We start from the raw sequence: 22,706 nt of genomic DNA on the forward strand, positions 1-22,706 counted from the left end.
TAGCTACTAGTGAAATTATATGCTGCTTTAAAATGTCTATGAAACTCAATTCGACAGTTGCGAAGCGTCCATTTGCGGTTCTAATGAAAGTTCTAAAACTAATTGTAGTATTAGAACTTTAATCGAGTTTAAAATACAAACTAAGCCAATTAATCTCTCAAGGGAAAATAAGCGGAAGTAGAAGTACTGACAGACGTCACATTTCGCATATCGCTTCATATAGTTTTTATCAATGTATTATCACTTTTCACGTCAAAATCAATAAAATCGTGTCGGCGAAATGGCGACGGCATGATTTAATTGCTTTTGACGTGGATTTTTGACTTCTGAGAAGGAATAATTGTTTTTTGCGCTCTCCGATTGGTTAAAATTCAGTTAAGATATGTTTCATTCGATTTTTAGTTATTGTAAGTCGTAATATGAATAACATTATAAATACTAAATTAACAGCTACAATTCGCTCATTACAAGATGACGGCATCATTGCAACGTGACGGGATCCGCCCCAGTCCACTTTTCGCATCAAGGATCATTTCGTCGAAAGACGTTGGCGAATTTAAATATAGTGACCGCGGGAGCGACACATGGCCCGCGAATTCGAATGCCCACTGAGGCGGATCGGGCCGCGCACACAAGGCCGCGGGCCGTGTATCTCTTTTTATTGTTTTTTTTTCGGATCGTGGCCGACAACCTTTCTTTCGGCCTTATCGGTTTGGCGAGACACGCGCGAACCCGCTGAAGAAGGATGCGTCGAAGGATCCATCTTCGGGTCAAAGATATGGGTCAGGGTTTCGATTGTCGATGCGCTCGGTACGCCCTACATCCGATGGGTGGGGTTTCCTAGAATTGGAATGCAGCATTACGAGAAATCGGAAGAGTTCAATATCGAAGGTATAGCATAATAAGCTCTCCGTGTAAACTTTTTCGGTATTGATCACGCTATCGCATAAGCTCGGCATGAAGTCCGGACAGGATTGCTGCTTATCTCGCACTAGTGCGACTGCATCGCGGAACGCCCATATAGCGAATAGATTAGCGATTGAATGTGTTCATGTTTGACCATTTCTCGCTAGAGTAGAATCGTGCAGTAGAGAATGCTGAACTATTCTGCTTGGAAGGTTGGCGACGTAACATAACAGTAAGCTTACTAGGGAAATTAGATGGATTTAAGAGAAAAACACGATATAATTAATACCACTGTCATGCAATGGATAGACAATTAATTTGTTGTATTTATTATAATATTTCTCACGCTTTTGGAATGACATGATGTAGCGGCCATCTATAATTATTGTGTTGCAATTTATTTATACAAGATATGTTAAGAGTCGTTCAAAGTAATGGATTTTTTGTACCTTACGTTTGAAAATTAGCTGCATTTTAGCAAACTGCATAAAGTGAACGATAGACAAAGCATAAGCAAATTATCTTTTTGGTAATCTAAATATAGATCCCGTTGTTGATGAATTTATGCAACCCAAGTCAAAAGCACCAGCTCAACAGATACAAAGAAAACAATATATTAAAGTCAAGGAGCGTCAATCTCATTCTAATTCCTTGACCGTATCTAAATTAGAACGCTGCCATAGACAAACTTCTTCCGATTCAGAAGTTAAATTAAAACTTGAAATTGCCACCTTGTAGACAAGTCTTGAAAAAGCAGCCGCTTTCAGGTCCAGTCAAGTGTTTATCTTGAGTCACCTAGAGTTGGATATTCGAATGAAGATTTCATGACGCGTCACTGTAGCAAAAGCAAGGGCGAGATATAAATTACAAGATAGATCAAATTTGCGTTTTGAGAGGGTTTTAACATTATGGGAGTTGTTGTTTTAGGACCTATCTAGCCATCCGTTCTAACTATTCGAATATCGAATAATAAATGACAAAATATTAGAATATGTTAAAGGATGAAAAATACATTTTATGCAATCATTTATTTATTGTAAAAAACGCTAAAATATGGTATTTTAAAAAAGTAGTATTTAAAAACAATAAAGTATTACCATTTAAGGAGTATCGCCGTACATGTACGGTGGTCGATTTTCACTGTTTTGTGGTACCACAGATAGTTATAATATATATTTACATATAAATATATTTTTTTTAATTAATGTAAATGATTCTATAGAAAATAATACCAATAAATTTATTGAAACATACTAATATAAAATAATAATAAACAAATAACAATAGAAATAATTTTAGAAAAATCCGTAAAATTAACTCACTCCTAGGTGTAAAGTAATAAATTAACAAATGTGTATAAATTTAAATATACTCACTACTCAAAAGGGTTAAAAGTATCTAATTGTAGTTTTGTTCTTATTTTTGTTTTAATAAAACTCGCCTTCAAAAATAACCGTTCTTCACCGTTAGCAGTGCGTTATACATTTTGTCCAGATTTTGTTTTATGTACATACTTTTTGAAATTTTTGAAAGGTGCCGAATGTTTTTCCGCAATCGAGATGATACTTTTTTGTAGCTCTTGCTGCAAGTCTGTTGTCCCTGATGTTTCAAGATCTTCTTTTAAATCTGAATTTTTATGGTATTATCATTGTAGCTTTTACACAAATGAAAGTGATGGTCAGAATGATTGGAATATTCGGACCAAAATATTCAAATAGTCGAATAGTGTAAAAACGGACTAATATTTGAACACTAAGGTAACCCATCTCACACAAATTTGATGAAAGTTGATGATTTTATAGGTAGAACTATGACTGAAAGTCTTTGGTAGATTTTGTCCTGTTTTTTTTGTTATATACACATTTAACTTAATTTTGATTTTTTTTTATATACACATTTAACTAAACTTAAATTAACCATAAGGATCACTGATAGCTGCCTTGGTTTTAATAGAAAGCTGTGGTCATGGTTAAGATCACAGCAGCGATAATACGGAAACCTCGTCTAGCGATGCGCGCGAAAACGACAGTGCTGTCAACAGAAATACAACTGCATTACCTATAATTAGTGACTCACCCTCGTACATATAACAAGTAATTTATGTGCATTTTTGAACATGATAGCTATTGAAACTTAACAACATAATATAAGCGTATGCCAAAATGTTCTTCGAGTGGCGGAAATTTGCAAACCATCTCCGTTAAACGGTCACGCGAGTTCTTCCATAAAATATAAAATTGATTCTAAGAATACTGATACTTTGTATACATTAACCTTAATTTTAGAAATTATTATTGTTGTTCTATTAACTTATTTAGCTAATATAGCTAATTGTTTATACAATAAACAAATATAATAAACATAAACAGAATATAATTTATTTTTTGATATTATAATTTATTTCCTAATGTACAAAGGTGTTTCTTTATTCCATTGAAAAGACCCGGTACATTTTTATTTTTGTTGATTCCCCTAGGAATATTATTGTACAAATTCACACCTCCGTACAAGATTCCCCTGGCCGTACTCATTTTTTAATACTTATCTATCCTTAAATTATCTCTATTTTTAGTATTAAATTTATGTACATCGTTTTTTCTTATTAAATACTTTGCTAACATATTATTTTTTAACTTAAATACTTAAACATTAATCTTTAATATTTCTTGAATTTCCAACCATTCCATTCTTTGAATCATAGTATATCTATTTTTTTTTTAGAACTACTCTCACTGTCCTATTTTGTATTTTTACAACATTATCAAATTTATTAAGCATATATAATATTGTTGCACAATAATTGAAGTTGGGCAATATACTATTGTAGATTTTGTTTTTATTCTTAGCACATTTTTCATCCTATATAATGTATCTTTTTTTCTACTAGTTTTTGATTATGTAATTAAAGTGTTCCTTAAAATTAATTTTTTCTCAACTATTTCTATAATTGAGTTATTTGTAACTTTTTTTATATTATTATTTAACATATCTTTACAATTAATAAACATACATTAAGTTTTTACAGCTTCTTAAACATTTATCACCTATGCAATTAATTATAGTGTTGTCTGCAAACAGATGTATTTTACATTTTTATATATTGTTAATATTGTATCATTAATATATATTATAAACAACTATGGTCCTAATTTGGACTCCTGTGATACACCGTGAGATATGATTTTCTCTTTGGAATAAGCATAATTTATTTGAACTTTTTGCTTTCTCTTTTTTAAATAATTATCAAACCATTTTGAAGTTATTTCACTTATACATATAATCTCTAATTTCTTTAAGATTATACTTGTCTATTGTATCGAAAGCTCTCTTGAAATCTAAAGAATTCGGGAATAATTATTTCTATATATTATTTTACTACATTACTAATGCCCACTATTGTTAAGCGAAATGACAATACAATGAAGCTTTTTAAATCGAGCAATAGAGAAGAACGCCTACGGAAGTGTCAGTTTTTACATATGCGTGTATCGTTATGCCATGTGTTACGAAAATGGCGTCAATCGAAATTCTTTCTTTTTTCCTTCTGTAACAGCGAGCAGGATCTCGCGATTTTAGAGGAACATTCTTGTGAATTAATTATGCATGTGCGAGAGCGGGCGTTATCTTGTCGACTTTGCGACTCAATTTAAATACAACATATTAAATAATTACATACGCGAATGTTTGAGGAGCGTCGGCGTTGGCGAATAAAAAAATTACGTCATTTTAAAACGACGCGCGTCGCGAATGTTAAATCGAACGGTTTCCTCAAGAAGATTCATAGCCGGAAACGTAGTCGCAATATTGAACAAACTACTCGTTCTTTTCGACATTATAACACGGTGGTGATTTGGTATGACACTATGATCGTATTGTGCCACCGATTGTAGGCACTGCTACCTCGATAATATTCGTGTACTATTATTGTATGTGTGTATATACAGGCGTATACCGTTAAACGCCGGCTCGCTATAGAACTTACCTGTCCAGGTAGGTTTTAATGCATTCATGCAGCGCCTCCACATTCCTCAGTTTGGATACAGATTTTAGCTTCCCGGTGATCGATTCTCTATCTGTCTGTATCCTTTTCGATAGTCGCATAGTTTTCGTAAGCTCTCGAGCAATCTAACCTTGAACTTGAACCGTATTCTCACATTAGTCGGTTCAATGGCACTAAGCAAAAAGTAAACGATGAATTAACTTTTAGTCACTCTAAATATTGCGTTGGTTGACTGCCGACCGTACAGGACACAAAGCGTTAAATAAGATCTTGGTTCTATGACCTTTGCAAAGCGCTACGTGTAATTCTAACTATTAAATCGTATCGAATTCGACGTGCAACATTTGATCTGAACGTGCTCAAGGATCCTTAGATTTCGCCCATGCAACTATTGTGATAATGCGACACTAGATCAATCAATTATTTTTTTAATTGGAATCCGTCATGCGTGTCGCGTTGTATCTGACGACGAAAGCTGGAAAAATCAAGGTTTTTCCCACGTAGAAGAACTTTTGCACGCTCTACCCTTTTGTGCTGTGTAGAAGTGCAGACGACGATAACCTTCGAACGGTTTAGATTCGTTAACCGTTATGCGGTTAGGATTTTAAGACAATCGTGCGTTTGCAAATTGAAACTAAATTAAAGCGTGACGTAACGATTCTAGTTGTGCAAGAGAATTGCGAAAATCAGATAAATAGAAAAAGTGTTTAATTCGCTTTGTTCATCACAATACATATTGCAAACAATTTTATTTTTATTAAATAATTTAGAAATTTGGTACCTGAAATAAATATTCATCTCTCAATTGACGATTACTAGAGACGCGTATTTTTTCTAATTTTCGCATTTTGCTTTCCATTTTTCTATCCCACATTTTAGCATTAAAAAAATATGTTTTTGTCTATTTTCTGCGTACAAAATCAAAGTGAGCTTTAACCTTTTAAAGTCCAAAGGCATGCATGCTTTGCCCAAAATGTTTTACCATTACAGTCCTAATGCATCTATATCATGCCCAATATGTATTCCATTTTTTGAACCATTTTAAATGACTTGATGATAAAAATTTCGGTTTTTTATTTCACTAGCTACTCAGAGATACTTCTACCAATATATTACGGTAAAAAGATTTAGTCAGATCCTAACCATTTACCTGGAATTGTTAAATTATAAAAAAATCGTCATAAAATCTTATCGATGGATTTTGGAAACTTTTTTGACCAGTCTGTACCAGCCGCAAATTGATATTCATGGTTCTCAATCTAAAAAGTTTTGTTTTTACATTTACGTACACATTTTCTTTAAATAAATTAAATTACTGTTTTTAATTGAACTCCATATTTTGAGAACATTAAATTCTGAATCGTGAAGTTAATGTTAACGAATCAATTGTCATATATTTATTATTTTGTGCCCCAATATAGGTCTATAACGTTTATAGGATTAATTACGCTGAATGTTTTATTTTAATCAAGAGTAGTCCTTCAGTTGTACGATTGATTTTTGCGTTACATAGTTCATGCTGAAGGTGATCCAACTTCAGTTTCCGAATTTTTTATTATTCAAACATTTGATGTATTTCATTTATTATAGAAAATTAATATTAATTAAATAGCCGACTCTGGACCTTTTGAAGCAGCCGATTCTTTTGATGTAATTTTCGATTACTTTAGTACATTTCGGACGATATCTCGACTACAATTTGGTGGATGTTGGGTTTTAGGTGCTCCAACCGCCGTTGGAGCACCTAAAATCGCCATAAATCGCATGATATTGACGGCTGATTGCCCCCCCATTGAATTTGACGTGAAAAAATAATGAAATCGAAATATTAAAAAAATGTCCACTGACTGGTCAACTTTTGCCCCCCCCCTTCCCTTGAAAAAACTGAAATGACGTTACTGATTCTAAACCATAAATTCTCGGGCTATCCCTAAAAAAATCTATCCCGAAAATAATTTGAAATATATTATTTCAGTGAAATTATATCGGAATATATTTTCACCGGTAGATACAGTATATTTTTACCAAAAAAAAATATGATTTGAACTTTTTAATATGTAGTAATATATACATACATTTTTCTACTTATCATTATTTATAAATGTTACAGTGAATATGTACTTTTCAGTGAAGTTATACTTTTACTATTGAATTACGAATACATTTTCACCAGTAGATATATGTTTCTACTAGCGAAAATATAATTTAATTATATGCTGCTAGAAAATGTTTATGAAACTCAATTTGATATTAGCAGAACGTACGTTTGCTGTTCAAACCCAAACCTAATCAAATGAGAGCTCTAAAGTTATTTATAGTATTTGAATTTTCATTAGGTAAAGTATAAAATATTTCTTTCAGAGGAAAATAAGCAGAAGAAGTACAGACTTATGTCGCATTTTGTATATTTTTCCATATTTTGTCTGCACTTCGATATTACACTATGTTTTAAAAATATGTAAGCTATTCTTATCGATATTACTACGGACTTTTTATATGAGAGTACTGATCAAAGTTTATTCAAACTGAATTTTGGTCAATAGGAAGGCGTAAAACAATTGTCACTTCTCAGAAGTCAAAAATTCACGTCAAAAGCAATAAAATCGTGTAGACGTCGTCGCAGCTGGAATGCTCAGTAAGGAGCGTTCCCACTGCAACAGCACGATTTTATTGATTTTTGACTTCTGAGAAGGGATAAATGTTTTTTGCACTCTCCTATTGGTCAAAATTCGGTTTAGATGTGCTTTATTCGATTCTCACTTACTGTAAGTCTTAATATTGTTATAAAAAATAATAATATGAACACTAGACTCCACTCTATTTGCGTTAACACGAGTCAGTTTGAGAGCTATCCATTTCATCATTATTCATAAATGAGAAAGATGGCAAGCTTGGGTTAGCCTTACTATTAGCCCAAAACACACGATACGGATATACGTTCAATATACTTATCATTACTCCTGTTTATATTTTGAAGAAATTTATAGAAATTAAAATCATTACTATATTTTTTATATTTATAAATCAGTCGGAGTATCAATGTGCGTGTTTATTACACCTGTATTTTAACATATAATTCACAGTGATTATATATTTTTATGAAATAATATCTTTATATAATAATAGTAATTTAGTGAATTTGTAGTGATGGGTTATAAATCGAACATAGGTTAGCCGCTGTAGAAGATATATTGTTACATTGCCGTGGTGAGACAAAAGACGTCCTTCCGTCACGCCGACAAACTAATAACCCCCTTCCCCTCTGCCACTTCACCTGTTTTACTCGCATAGGTCCAGGGCGGTCAACTGTATTAACCCCTACAGTAATGACGCACATCTAAAAATTCACACGAATTTGGTCAGTTTCTCGGACTATCTAGATCAGGGGTGAGGTACCCATTTTTTGCCATTAAAATTATCAACTTAAAACTTAGTTTGCTATGTTTAATTACACTTGAATTAACACACTTTTAAATGTGATGGATGACACTGCTTCTCTTTGATGAGGCTTGTGATGTTAGATATCGTCGTTGAAACAGTTGCTACTCGCAACTGTTAATGCGTATGGGTTCCAGTGTGGCTTTTTGTTATAACTTTGTTTTAATTGCTTGTGCATTGCAAAATGTGCAATGCGAATATTTTCGTGAATTTCAAATGTATTCAGATGGTTTCGTTGTTGATTTTTTGACAACCACTGAAAAGTAAAAATAGTGTCTTAAAGAATCTTTTCATTGTTCGCTATTCATGTAAATGCGATCACATTAAGCAGCGCTTATCACTGGCACTACTTTTCGTGTGTTTGTGTTAGATTTTTATCTTGTAGTTTCATGAAAAAATATACAAGTGTGTTTTGTATGTATATGGGTGTGACAGGATTGCTTCGTATTTATCGCAGCTATCTGTTTACCTAGTATTATGTGTATAAATAAATGCATTTGGTATTTTTTTCGATAATAAAGATAGTTCTGATAAGACAGGTTCATTTTTGTACTCTGATATAATTATTTTTTTCTATGTTACAGACTGTACAACATGGATTTCCGAACAAACCCTCGGCGGCCACATGGGATCCACTCCTACGGCTCATGGCCATCGGCACATCTTTCGGAGCGATCAAAGTCGTCGGAAAGCCCGGCGTTGAGTTTTATGGACAACACACCAATTCAGACGTAGCAGTCACACAATTAGTTTTTATCCCGGGTATGAATAATGATATATTTTTCATTTTATATTATATCTAACTTGACGTTAATTTGTAGGAGCTGGTAAATTAGTATCTTTGTGTGACGATAATTCGCTGCATTATTGGGAAATCGCCAACGAGAGCTCGTTAGTTGAAGTTAAATCGCAAGCGTTGGAAGGAAAGCTCAAGAGGATTTCAACGATATGCGTGGAATCGTCCGGCGACCATTTGTTACTAGGCACCGAGGGCGGAAATATATATCTGCTCGATTTAAAAACGTTTCAAATGGCTGATAATATAATATATCAAGATGTTGTTATGCAAAAGTAAGTTTTAAATATTTTTCTGAATTGTAATGCGATGTTTTAAATTAAATTCTTGTGTACAGCTGTCCTGAAGATTATAAATTGAGTCCAGGCGCCGTAGAGTGCATCAGTGAGCACCCAACTAAGCCACATTTATTACTCATTGGTTATAACCGTGGATTGATGGTGGTTTGGGATCGTCAGAATAGCCGTGCGCAGCATACTTTAATATCTAGCCAACAGTTGGAGAGCGTTTGCTGGCATCAAAATGGTATTTATTTATTTACTTATGTTTGTACTGCCTAAAATAGGAATCGTATCTTATGAAATAATTTTCATCTTCTAGGTGATGAATTCACATCTTCTCACAACGATGGATCGTATGTAGTTTGGGATTTGACGCCGACCAAAGATAAAAAAATCAGAGAACCTTCTGCGCCATATGGACCTTATTCATGCAAAGCGATAACGAAACTTTTGCAAAGGACGAGCGTTACGGGAGAAGATATCACAATTTTTGCCGGTTTTTATCCATTCACCAATTGAGATTATTGTAATTTTGTATAATCTGATACTGATTTAATTCGTAGGTGGTATGGAACGATCTTCTTATTCGGATAAATACACGGTCACGGTAATACAGGGTGAAAAGCACGTCGTATTTGACTTCACGAGTAGGGTGAGTAAAAATTATATTTCTGAATTTTTATAGACATAACAAACTTTGCTAATGTTTTATTATGAATTTTAGGTGATCGACTTTTTCACGACCTCGTCGATTCCGACCGATAGCACAATCGACGAAAACAGACCACAAATACCTTCGTTGACCCTGCCTCAAACCTTGCAACAAGAGGCCGCTGCCTTAATTGTAATCGCCGACGAGGAAATGGTTGCCATAGATCTCACAGATTCCTCTTGGAAGATGATGAAATTGCCATATCTAGTTTCTTTGCATGCTTCAGCGATAACGTGCTCTCACTACGTTAGTTGTGTCGATGAAGAAATATATAAGAGCATAATCGAAGCGGGTATGTATTTTAACACAATTGTACATTAAAAATATGGTGTGATTATTTTTTTTGATTTCGTAGGTGAGAAGCAAACTGAACATCTTTATTCTTCGGCCGAGTGGCCAGTGTCAGGTGGATCTCTTTTATGCAGTAAACCAGCTAATCCCGATGAACCTTCGCATAAGCAGCTTTTATTGACCGGTCATGAAGACGGTACAGTGCGATTTTGGGATGCATCCGGCGTAACTCTTGTTCCGATTTATAAATTCGCTACAGCAAACTTATTCAGGTATTTTAATTAGGCATATCTTTTTATTATTTTATTATATACTAATAAATAAGGGTGTGAGCTAATCTTGTAAAAATGTGTAATATCTATATAACATAATATTTATCTTTCTAAAACTGTCATAAAATTGTAATAGATATATAAAAGTACATTGACATGTACACATAATATAAAAAATCATATAATATAAAATTAATACGTACATTCTAAAATCAAATAATTATTTAATATATAATTTATTTTGCTATTGCTAATGAATACCCGAATATCCCTTTATATATATAACAATATTATTGTTGCTTATGGCTTGCTAAAGTGGGCTAAAGCGAATTGCGCTGAGGTATGTTTCCAACATAGGCAGATATTTACTGAAATACTGTTTTTTGGTCGTTTTATTGCAATGCATCTAATAAATGTGATTTGACAGTATTTGTTGTCAATTTGTTAACGCTTTTTCTCGCTTAACCAACTTTATTTGGCTTATACATAGTATGCGTATTGTTCGTTTTGTATCTATAGATGTATTTTAATTAACTTGATATTATAATATAGAAAGAATAATTATAATATTCTTAAAAAAAAATTGTTTTACATAAGTTGTTTTTATAAGATAATTACATACCTCAAATCGAAAAATTGGGGCTCTATTGGTAGTATCCAATTTCATACATTTTTTTGTGTTGTAAGTATGAAATGAAGAAAATATTTTTAATAATGCATGATTTTTATTTTTATTTTGCAAATATATTATTTATACACTTTAATGCTTTTTATTATGATACATTTAAGTGTGTATTAATTATTTATATGTTGATTTTAAAGTGGTGAAGATATTGCCGATGATACTGTTGAATCACCGACGAGCGGTGACGACGAAGAAGGTTGGCCGCCATTTAGGAAAACAGGCGTGTTTGATCCTTACAGTGATGATCCACGACTAGCTGTTAAAAAAGTGTCGATTTGTCTCTTGACTGGCGTTTTAGCCGTCGCCGGTACAGCTGGCCACGTTGTGATGGCTTCGATCGGATCGGAAGCTATCAGCAAGGAAGTTAAGGTGAAGAAATTGAATCAATATTTTAAGTTATCCTATAAATATGCGTTACCTTATTATCTATTTTCAGTCAGTGACGATGGATATTGTTTCTGACAGAGACGGCTTTGTATGGAAAGGACACGATCATCTAAACATTAGATCCGGACCTGTTAACATGACGCCGGGCTTCCAAGTATTGTTTACTTTATTATAAATGTTTTATGTATTTTTAAAAATGAATTGAAATTAATTTTATATTATTAAGGCATCGAGTGTATTGCAACTCGTTCCCCCTGCTGCTGTGACTTGCTGTTCACTACAAGCCGATTGGGGATTAATGGCCGTCGGTACAGCTCATGGATTGGCTCTATATGACTATAAACGTCAAGTAGCCGTGTTGAAGAGATGCACTTTGAACCCTAATGGTATAGTTTATATCTATGTAGGATTAGTTACAATTATGCATTTTTTAAATCTGTTATATTTATATAGACCTCACCGGAGCTGGAGATACTCCAATTTCGAGACGCAAGTCTTTCAAGAAATCACTACGCGAGTCGTTCAGGCGGCTCCGTAAAGGCAGATCGCAGCGCCGCACTCCTCAACAGGCCGCAGAATCGAAAACGTCTCCACAGGTTTAGTTTGTTAGGAATTTAATTACTTTATATACGTTATGATTTTAATTCAATGTCAATATGTTGTTTGCTATCATCGTGTAGGTTGCGGCCAAGAAGAGCGGCGATACTAGTGAACCGGTGAATCCTTTGGAGGCAAAACCCGTGGAACGACAAATTGAAGCTAGACCGGTGGATGATTCAAACGGATCCATGGTCAGATGCCTATATTTTGCTAAGAGCTATCTGATAAACGGTGAGGAGAGCTTTGATTTTATGATGCTTTTAACTAATATACTATATGTTTATATTATAATTTCAGTTCAAAATACAATACCAACCATGTGGGCGGGAACGAACAATGGAACTGTGTATGCCTTTACAATTATTTTACCTGCGGCCAACAAACGAATCGAAGATAATGTGAATATATCAAGATTTTCTTTCTATAGAAAAAAATATGTATTATTTAAAAAAATAAACAATTTGATATTTTAGGTTACTTGCATATTAGCAAAAGAAATACAACTGAAACACCGCGCTCCAGTCATCGGCATCACATTACTGGATGGAGGTTCTGTACCTCTACCAGAACCATTCGAGGTTATATTTTTTTATGTATATAATTAAAGCATTGTCTTTTTTCCCTAAAGGTCCTTCACAAAAAAAGAGCTTTATAATATTGATAGTACTCAAATATCTGTACCTAGATTTATATGGATAAATAGAAGTTGTATTAAGATTTTTATCTATCAAACATATAAGGCAGTAATAATCAAATTTTCAACAATAAATGTACAGACAAATAAAAGCAACCAATCATAAACAAGAGTTTTATCACACGCTCAGCTGTTTGTCTGTTTTTTTAAAATACAACAATATTTTCAGTTCATAAATAATTAGGATTAGATTAATGTATTTTAAAATTTAATTCTGCGTTTGAAATGAATTATATTTTTCTTAATAAATTATGGAAAATTAAATCAGTGGTTCTTAACATTTTATTGTGATTTTTTTAATGTTTTATTTTATTTGCTTACATGGTAAACTTAACCACTTAAACGCCAGCGACTCATTGATTAGTCACTTGATTATTTTTTTTTAAAACAAGTTCACGAGTTATTTATAAATTATTGTTTTTAATTATTAAAGATTATTGTATTAGTTTCATTCACCAGTTAACTAAACATTTAATATTTATTTTTAGAAGAAGACACTGACCTGTGAAGAGAAATAACAGGTGACTCACTAAAAAGTCGCTGGCGTTTTAAGAGTTGAATATGTACATATAGATATTTCACTACAATACATGTTGAAAACCACTGAGTTTAATTTTCATAATTTACCACATTAACACAAAATAATTATTTAAATTATTTTTCTTTAAATTAACTCACTCACAGAATGTTTATGCCTTAAAATTAAGTCACTAATCAAAGGGTTAATATATGTATCTTTTAAATTTAGGTTGAGAAAGGTGTATCTCCATTACCAGATGTGAATCAACCTCACAGAGTAATCATTGCGTCCGAAGAACAGTTCAAAATATTCTCATTGCCTTCATTGAAACCGTATTGTAAATATAAATTGACTGCACATGAAGGAGCTAGGGTTAGATATCTATTACGCAGTTTATTCTAAATATATTTTTCATTATTTTTTATATCTGATTTTCTAAATAATTATTAGGTGCGCCGTATGGCTTTTGGTAATTTTTCGTGTAATGTTACAACAAATGCCAAAACCATCAAACACTCCGAATGTTGCTTGTTATGTTTGACGAATTTGGGAGACTGTCTTGTTTTGAGCGTCCCCGATCTGAGACGCCAACTAAACGCCGCTGCCGTTAAAAGAGAAGACATTAAGTAAGCACTACAATAAAAAATGAATTTGTGTATCGATAAAACTAACATGAAAATTTTCCCACAGTGGAATTTCGAGCTTAACCTTTTCAAAACACGGCGAAGCCCTTTATTTACATTCCTCTTCAGAGCTACAGCGTATCACCTTGTCGGCCAATAAGGTACGTTATGCATATCTTCGTCTTATCTCCTTCGAATTTAGTATGTTTGTTTACTGGGTTGTATATATTTTAGATTACACGCGCTCGTTGCTATTTGACGCTGCCGACTTGGGCTCAACCTGTCGAGGTTACGGAACCAGTTGAAGAGTCAAGAGCATCGCCAATGCTTAACGGAGAACATAAGGTAAGATTATACAATTTATTTTTAACTATTCCCATTGATTCATTTTATAATTGAAGCCCGGTGAAGAGAATGGCACGGAAGAAAACCCTAACGTCACGGTCTCGTCGCAAAGCATCGGCGATATCACAGTCGACAGTGTTAGAGATCATACAAACGCTAATAACAGAAGCGGCGCCAGCAGTCCCGACAATCTCGCTAACAAATTAGGATCGATCAATTTACAAGTATGATTTTATGGTAAATTTTCGAAATTTGTTTTATTTATACAATTTTATTTTATTTTAGACAACATCGGTTAATCAGAGTTCGGTAATCATGAAGACGACTACGTTGACGACGCTGAATAACAATTCGAGTACTGGTCAAGCCGCCGGAACGACAGAGGCTAATACTACAACAACCTCTCATCACTCGTCATCGACTACAACGGAAAACAGTCAGTATCCCTTTTTAGTTAAATTTAAATACATATTATACATACGTTAGAGTGGACCGAAAAATATTTTTTATTGAAACTTGATACGGTTGATTGGTTTATTAGACAGCGCAGTGATTTTTAAAATAAAAATGGTTCCGTTAAAAAAGGAAACACTAACTGATGAAATAAATACAGTATAGGTAATTTTTCCATTGTGGTATTTTATTAACACTCGAATACAAAAGATTTTTGAGTTCTATAAATTAATCCATTTTAACTAATTTCAGTAGCTTTAAACCTAATAAATATTAAATCTATACAAAGAATATCTTTGAATGTAATCCTTATACAAAGGTGAGTCAAATGAAAGTCTTAAATAGTTGCATAAGGCTCACAAATTTCGGCCCATTAGCAACTACGACTCTTACATAGTCGGGCTTTCGTTTCAGTACAATGTGTGAATTGAGGCTAGGCCTGACCTCCTACTTGGGCTGTCGTGAGTTATAGCCGCGGTCGGGTAAACCGACGCAAAATTGTTAATCTAATCAATTTAAGAAGATAGATAATTGAGATCAGAGATTAAAGAACTCAAACCATTTTGGTAGTTTTGTAAGTGCGGCGGCCGTTTTAAGCTACTGCTATGCCTTTGTATTGCATACCTGATTTTATTGTCATCTGTCAGCTACTCTTTGAACTGTATGTAATGCTGCTCAGTCAATCGATATACATCTTACGATCATCATCGTCTGGGGAATATTATTAGATGCATTTTTTATGCAGTATTTCTTTTTAATAAAAATCAATTTTCGGCCATTACTATTTTAAATATTAAAATATTTAGGCTTTTAAAATTAAACAAGAAACAAACAGATTTTTGACATACGCACTGTTTTCAGATGCCGCTAAAAAAGGTTCGTAGAGAACGTATGAAAAGCGTTAGGTGTTACGGTGGTGGGTCAGATCAGTTTTGGTGTGATCTTGTTTGAAAATGACTAGATGTTTTCTATCTTTTTTCCTTACATATTACTATTCAGGCTAGGATTGTTTTCTAATGTGTTCGTAATTGTCGGCATGATGTGACAGTTTCTGTTTTCAATCTAAAAGCTGCAGATTTTGTGACTAAACTATGTGTTTGTTTTCTTGCCGTTTTTGTTCAAATTTCTTCTTAATCTATTTTAGGTGAATAACATAGGAATTGTTGAGAGTGTAAGTTTTTGATTTACGTTGTGCATTTTAATTTTTTTTTTCTTCATCATTTAATTATTTCACACTTTGATGCGCATCGATTCACAGTGTTGTTGCACGCAGTGTTTTATTATACGTTGATCCATTTTAATATCACTCATTATATTTTTTGCACTTTTGATAAGTTCTTTTCTTCCATCACAAACATGTATAGCAAAATTTGAGAAGAATTTTATGTATGAATTGGTTTGTATTCAATGGATTTATGATACACTTTTGTCTATATCTTGTTCACATGTATTTTATATTCTATTGTGATGTATCAAGATGTATCGTTTATTGCTTTTCCATATGCTTTTATCGTATCGTTGAACTGCTGCTTCTTTTCTAGTTTTAGAGCACAGCAGAGAGGAAGGCCAAATAACTCGCATCGAGGTAATTATTCTAATTTTTCATTAGTTGATTGTTTCATAATAGTAACAATTCAAAAATGAAATATTTAATATGTTTTATATGCATGTGCTTTAATCGCTTTTTTCTAATTCATATAGGTTGTAATCTAATGTATTTAATTGTTATTTTTAGACTAGTACGGTGACTGTCCCAGCTGGAACCGATCCAAAACTTATCTTGGAAATGTTTGAAAGGAACCGAACGCCTCTATCAGCCCCCTTAGCAAGAGTCGAAGATTCAGAGACTGAAACGGTGACGATCACGGAAGCGCATTAGTCTCGTATCACTTCACCAGCAATCATATCACTTCCCTAGTAGCCAAAAATTGCAGTGTTTTTTTATGTTTTTTTATTGGAAAAAGTTTATAAAAATGTTGCTACGGTTCCTTTTTAAGAACTTAACGGCTAAATAATATTTTTTTAATTCGATATGTTTAGCATTATTGCATATGTATAAAAAATTATGATAAATAACTAACTTGTTTGATACGTGTTTAACGCAGTCATATTGCCTAAATAATTGTTAATTTTAAAGTACTTGGCAACTATTCAGGTAGCTTTTATACAACTTTTTATTGAGATTTTATACAAATTTATATAAGTATACCTTAATGATGACTTGCATGTTGAATCTTTTTGTATATGAAAAGATAACCTTATAAGTCGGTAAGAAAAATTTGAAAAACTACCATTGTTGTTCATGTGAATATTTTGCATTTGGTACATAATCATTCAATATAATTTAAATTATGTTCTTATACAACAGATAGCTAGGTAAATATAATTTTTATTTTTATTCGATAGGCTGAAGCATATTTGTTTTTATCATCTTTGCTTTTAGCTTTATTTTTGTGCGTCCTTATACTTTTTATATAAAAATATATTATTATGTATAATTTGAGGTCATTTTTATATGTTTGAATTATTTAATGCTTCATTCTTCATTATATGGTGTGAGCTATTGAGTTTAAGCTTGTTCCGGTACGACTAATGCGAGATTAAGTTGTTAAAATTGAACATTCCTCTCTCGTATAAAGTATTTTTCAATGATTTTTATTACCTGAAAGTTTTATAAGGCAGTTTGATTGAATCTGTAATATTTAATTTATATAATGTATATTTATCGGGTATTTTCTACTAGAGGAAGCATCATACTGCCTTTTAAATCCACTGCCATATTGATTAAAATTAATTTTTATAAATAAACAACATACACAAAGTGAAAATTGTTTATAACGATACACTTGAAACGTTTTTTTTTTATTTTACATAATATAATCTAATAATAATGATAATGTTAATGTATATAATTTCTTTTTGAATTCTTACATCTATTTCATATATTTAGTCACATAGTAAAATAATTACCGTTACATAGTGTGCATTTTCCCCCCATTTCCCCCAAATAATAAAAGGTATAATATTCATATTTATTATCGTTAAATTATTTTTATTCTTGCGAAATTTTCAAGTTCATTTTGTGTCATTATTGTTGAAATTTTTAACAGTAAACCTACATATTTGAAGTGTATGAACAAGATCGGGTTGTATATAAATATATCGTCGGATCATTTTTGTAAGCTCTCATGTATGTTCGTTTCTAAACGATTTTCATTTCTCTCAATATTTACTCGATGTTTTTATATTTTTATATATTAGAATATATTTTTTATTAAATTTAGAATAAATATAAAGTTTATCATGACATTGTTGCAATTTTATATCAGACATCACATTACTTATTTGTTCTTATTTTGTAATAACTGTCACATGAAAATATAGTTTATATATTGTCAATATACGTGTTTTATTTTATATGTTTTGTATGAATATTGTGTAATTTGATTTGAAAACCTATTGGTAAATTATGGGTGAATTAAATGAAAACCTTGTAAGAATAATAAAAATTCAGTATTTTGCTCTGTTCTAGTGTTAAAAATATAACATGACAAAAATTAGTCCAATGCGTTACTAACATAGTAACACAATCAACTGGGTAATTAAAAGTCTGAAAATTGATGTGTATTTTAATAATTATTAACTTTATTATATCTTACAATCATGCGTGACTCAAAACGATTAATATCTGTGGCTCTCGGCAGAGCCTCATTAAAGCTTCACTAAAATTTCTTTTGATACGCTAACGTTTTCTATATTTCTTAGAAAGCAGTCTTTAAAGTGGTTCTGAAAAACGTCGTTATCTCATCAGGCAGCAATAATGGTCGCCTCAATTACTAAGATTTGTTTCTGTTATATGTACATATTTAGTTTTGTAAGCGAAGGGAAAAGGATTATGTAACTTGAATCATAAATATTATTTTTATTTACTAAACGTTTATTTTATGTTTTATTAAGTCATGTAAAAACAATTTAGAAAACTAATAATACAAAGGAATATAAAAATGCTTTCGAAAGGATATTTATATTGTATAATCTGAGAGAGAATTTAAATAAAAGTATAAACCAATAAATCATTGGCACCGAACATTTACTTTGTTCTATTCTTAAAAGTTATCACAGTCTTTTCTGGCTGTTCGTTATAACGCACACACCTTCCTACGGTTAACTGATATCATCAATTTAACTCTGCGGATTTAATCCTTATAATATCAACAGTCATTTTTCACTATCAGGCACCATTTTTTTCATTTACAAACATACATATTTAACTAGGAAGATATTCTTATACAAATAATTACGAACATTGATAAATTTGTTATTGTGGAAAAAAAACTGATGTAACAATATTTAAGTTTCAACATTTGTACATACATATATTTTGCTATGCATAACTTAATAATTGTTGATGAATTACGTTGATGTTAATTGCTCGTTTTTGGTTAATATTTACATCCCTGTAATTCCAATTTGTTATTTTAAAACTAAACGCTATTAACTATATTGTCGATTCATATATGAAGTCACGCTTTGAACATTATTTATATAATTTTATCTATTTTATATGAAAACAATGTAATACATTAATTTATACATTATATTATGAATATACAAATTAATGACAGATTTATTAATTTCATTTGAAATTATAAAAAATCAATAGTAAAAGAAAAGTTTGATCATCGGAAGACTTGTTTAAATCCTATTTGTTTTGTGAATTTTATAGTAATACTTAAAACTTAACCTAAACATATATAAATTATTTTATTTGTATTGAAAACAAATTTTCTCATTAATAATTTATGTGCTAAAAACGTATATTGTGTTAACAATGCCATATTTTAAATATATTTCATCAATTTTATCTAAGATATGTGTACAAAACATATTGTTAAAACCATAATGATCTATAGAAAACTCAGTATCACAATTATTTGTTTCTTCTTAATTCATAGTCGATTACACACGATTCGGTTGCGCAATGTGAAATTCGCCAATTAATCGTTGGACCGTAGGCAGTGAGTGCATTTCAGTCTTTTTGTATTGATTAATAGAAGAACACAAAGGATTTACATTTCAGTATCTGGAATTTAATTTACAATCATTATAAGGTATGTATTAATTTATTTTAAATGTCCTTAAATCAATTATTTAATTACATATACCAGCGTGATGTATCGCTCTGGTGGGTCTCCTGTGAGCGAATCGAGGATCCACAGCACTGTCTTCGGAATCTGAGTCAACTGCGTCTGGTGGACACGATGCTGCTCCACCAGTTTTACGTCTGTTCACCGCTGTGCGTGAGAGTCTCACTGTTTCAGCTTTGCTTAAAGTTGTAGCTTCATCTTAAACATATCAGATTATTGAGAAAGTAATTAACAAGATCTTGCTTGGTATCTTCTATATAGAAAATATGGACGGGGAACCAGGGAATCCAAAAACGACCGAATAATCAAAATTTACTTTAAGCAATTGAAAAAATCAGGAAGTTAACATACCTTCAGTGGAATGATAACACCGTTGTTTGTGCCTAAAACGAGCCGGTCTATTTGGATATCCTGCACAAGGCGGAGGAGGCGGTGGATTAAGACCTTCATTTTCCGTGTGACCGAACGTTCGGAATTGAAGAGTATAATCTAAGGTTGCAGCTGTAACAGATCTTGAGGGTTGAGGCGCTACTCCCCCGACACTAAATGTAGCATATGGACTTATCTCGTACAATTCTGAAATAATGCATATTATAAATTATTTAAATTTATAAATTTAGGATCATCGATTGTACCTGATGATTCATCGATAGATTTTCCGTTTGATTTTATCGGAAGAGCTGAATATACTTGTTGGCAATTGCGACAGTTGTCGTCTTCCGGCTTCTCTACACTTCTAACTTCTTGTCTGTTGAGTTTAAGTTAAATAAAAAATATATGTTTAGATGGCTGTGGTGATGTGTATGCTATAGAACTATGTATCAGTAATGTGCCGTCCATACATGCGGTAGATTCAAAACGTCAACCACATCTACGGTTGATGGTGAGCGACTCAGTCGTTACATGTGCTCGTGTTTATAGTTGATCAACCGTGCATGCAGGTTGACGTTTTGAATCTAACGCATGTATGGACGGCACACCACTGCTACAGGTATGTACGTACATATCGTCGCTGCATATTATATATGATATATTTGATGATTCAACGTGATTTTTGTTTCTTATAATTTAAAATATAATCTCATAAAAAATAAAGTAACCATTTATATTAAATATAGTTTGTGGTGTAGACACTTTCCCATTAGAAAGCGTGAATAAAAATGTCGCTTTACGAACAAACTCTCGCAAGAAAACATTATATTTATTAGAATCCTAAAGGCCATAAATCACAACCAAAACTTCTGTAACCGTTCATTACAATTAAACAGTGTATTGTAATTATACACTATAATGTGCTCGTGGATACGTGCTCCAAATCAATAGCATTGTTTTGCTGAACAAGTAGTTTTTACTATTTGTGGTTATTTTGTGGTCATCGGAAAGCAACCAGAATGACTTTGTTTATAGAGAGGCGGGTGCCTCTATATACAAATTCCTCCCGGGTGGGAGAAATAAATAGGGGGCATACATCAGTGATACAGAATTTGCTCATACAACTTAATATTCTAAGTAAGCATTTTAAATTTTATTCAATCTTCTGTGCGAGAATGTATAAAAGTGCTGTCGGAGTTGTCGAAATTGCATATTGGTGATAATCTTATAATATATTTTCCTGTAACAAATGGACCCTTCGACAGAGTCGGGCCGAAAAAACATAGGTTACTTGGGAAATTTTTTCTGAGAGTTAAAAAAAAGGTTGTCATAGAAATATTTGTTCAAAATCTATCTCGGATTTTTTTAATGAAGACAAATTCTTGATAGAACTAAAAAAAGGTCGCCACAGAAAATTTTGTTTAAAAACCATTTCAATACAATAAATTGCTGCAGGAGCAAAAATGGGGTCATTTAGAAAGGTTTGTTCAAATTTTTTTCGAGGAATTGAGATATTGATACCGTGTTAAATATATTTAAATAGCGTACAGGGAGTCCGAATCGTTAAAAATATGAGATTGAGCAGTAATATTGACGAAATTTGATTACATAAGCTGAACCTTTGTATTATAAGAGTTCGGATTTCCATACAAAATCGGTTATTCTAAGCTCACGAACTGTGAGCTATCATCTATTGTTGAATAGACAGCTACGAAGTCCTACAACTGATCAGTTAAAAAGAGATTAATTTTCTCGTCGACCGTCTTCAATAGGCAGCTGATTCGGTCTAAATGGACCACTACTTTTAAGAATGAGACTTTCAAGCTGAGGACGTGTATTTATACATCGAAACCCACGGACAATCTTAGCTTTGAGATCGATGCTGCTTCCGACGCGATGTCATTGGCAACAGCTCGAGAGAGGAAACCGAAAAGGAGTCACGAAACCGTCGATCTACTTCTATGATGTATTCTATTTGGCTGTCAATGTGAAAAGAAACAAACAGCTACATCCGAGTTTACGATTGGCAATTAATTCGTGCGTCAGTTCATTATAAACGTATGTGGCAATAAAACTATACAATCAATTACCACCTTTTAAGTACTGCAGCGATATACTCACACGCACTCCATCAAATCTTGGAACCCTTTGTGTAAGAGAAACAAGGACCAGAACAACTTGAAT

The 22,706-nt window shown here is 32.5% G+C and overlaps 2 protein-coding genes across 8 annotated transcripts in view; one reads left to right on the top strand and one right to left on the bottom strand.

The window, feature by feature from the left end:
* The window catches only part of l(2)gl (LLGL domain-containing protein l(2)gl), a 30,934-nt gene extending 12,664 nt beyond the window's left edge, over positions 1-18,270 (top strand). Inside the window, exons 3-25 of one of the 3 annotated variants that reach the window (XM_088189038.1) lie at positions 8,929-9,106; positions 9,166-9,415; positions 9,478-9,665; positions 9,741-9,917; positions 9,985-10,073; positions 10,146-10,425; positions 10,489-10,696; positions 11,519-11,750; positions 11,818-11,922; positions 11,995-12,154; positions 12,222-12,364; positions 12,449-12,599; positions 12,666-12,766; positions 12,842-12,946; positions 13,811-13,954; positions 14,033-14,208; positions 14,273-14,366; positions 14,440-14,550; positions 14,607-14,774; positions 14,836-14,986; positions 15,865-15,879; positions 16,545-16,588; positions 16,739-16,931. In XM_088189038.1, coding sequence (XP_088045164.1) covers positions 8,929-9,106; positions 9,166-9,415; positions 9,478-9,665; positions 9,741-9,917; positions 9,985-10,073; positions 10,146-10,425; positions 10,489-10,696; positions 11,519-11,750; positions 11,818-11,922; positions 11,995-12,154; positions 12,222-12,364; positions 12,449-12,599; positions 12,666-12,766; positions 12,842-12,946; positions 13,811-13,954; positions 14,033-14,208; positions 14,273-14,366; positions 14,440-14,550; positions 14,607-14,774; positions 14,836-14,986; positions 15,865-15,879; positions 16,545-16,588; positions 16,739-16,882 — 3,414 coding nt within the window. In that variant the 3' untranslated portion in view covers positions 16,883-16,931. Of the gene's footprint in view, positions 1-8,928; positions 9,107-9,165; positions 9,416-9,477; positions 9,666-9,740; positions 9,918-9,984; positions 10,074-10,145; positions 10,426-10,488; positions 10,697-11,518; positions 11,751-11,817; positions 11,923-11,994; positions 12,155-12,221; positions 12,374-12,448; positions 12,600-12,665; positions 12,767-12,841; positions 12,947-13,810; positions 13,955-14,032; positions 14,209-14,272; positions 14,367-14,439; positions 14,551-14,606; positions 14,775-14,835; positions 14,987-15,864; positions 15,880-16,544; positions 16,589-16,738 lie in introns of those variants that run through there. The other 2 variants (XM_088189039.1, XM_088189040.1) reach the window with 2 other exon arrangements.
* A 1,517-nt stretch (positions 18,271-19,787) lies between these two features.
* LOC148233946 (cell adhesion molecule Dscam1-like) overlaps positions 19,788-22,706 on the bottom strand; it is a 215,282-nt gene continuing 212,363 nt past the window's right edge. For 2 of the 5 annotated variants that reach the window (XM_088189036.1, XM_088189034.1), the window contains exons 30-33: positions 20,786-20,898; positions 20,502-20,726; positions 20,169-20,348; positions 19,788-20,086 (exon numbers count right to left, since the gene is read on the bottom strand). In XM_088189036.1, the coding sequence (XP_088045162.1) occupies positions 20,073-20,086; positions 20,169-20,348; positions 20,502-20,726; positions 20,786-20,898 (532 nt within the window). In that variant the 3' untranslated portion in view covers positions 19,788-20,072. Of the gene's footprint in view, positions 20,087-20,162; positions 20,349-20,501; positions 20,727-20,785; positions 20,899-22,706 lie in introns of all 5 variants that reach the window. The other 3 variants (XM_088189035.1, XM_088189033.1, XM_088189037.1) reach the window with 2 other exon arrangements.

The sequence above is a fragment of the Plectrocnemia conspersa genome, unplaced genomic scaffold (assembly GCF_051122295.1).
Source record: "Plectrocnemia conspersa isolate PC_06_02 unplaced genomic scaffold, ASM5112229v1 ptg000007l, whole genome shotgun sequence".
In the NCBI taxonomy this organism is placed as follows: Eukaryota; Metazoa; Arthropoda; class Insecta; order Trichoptera; family Polycentropodidae; genus Plectrocnemia; species Plectrocnemia conspersa.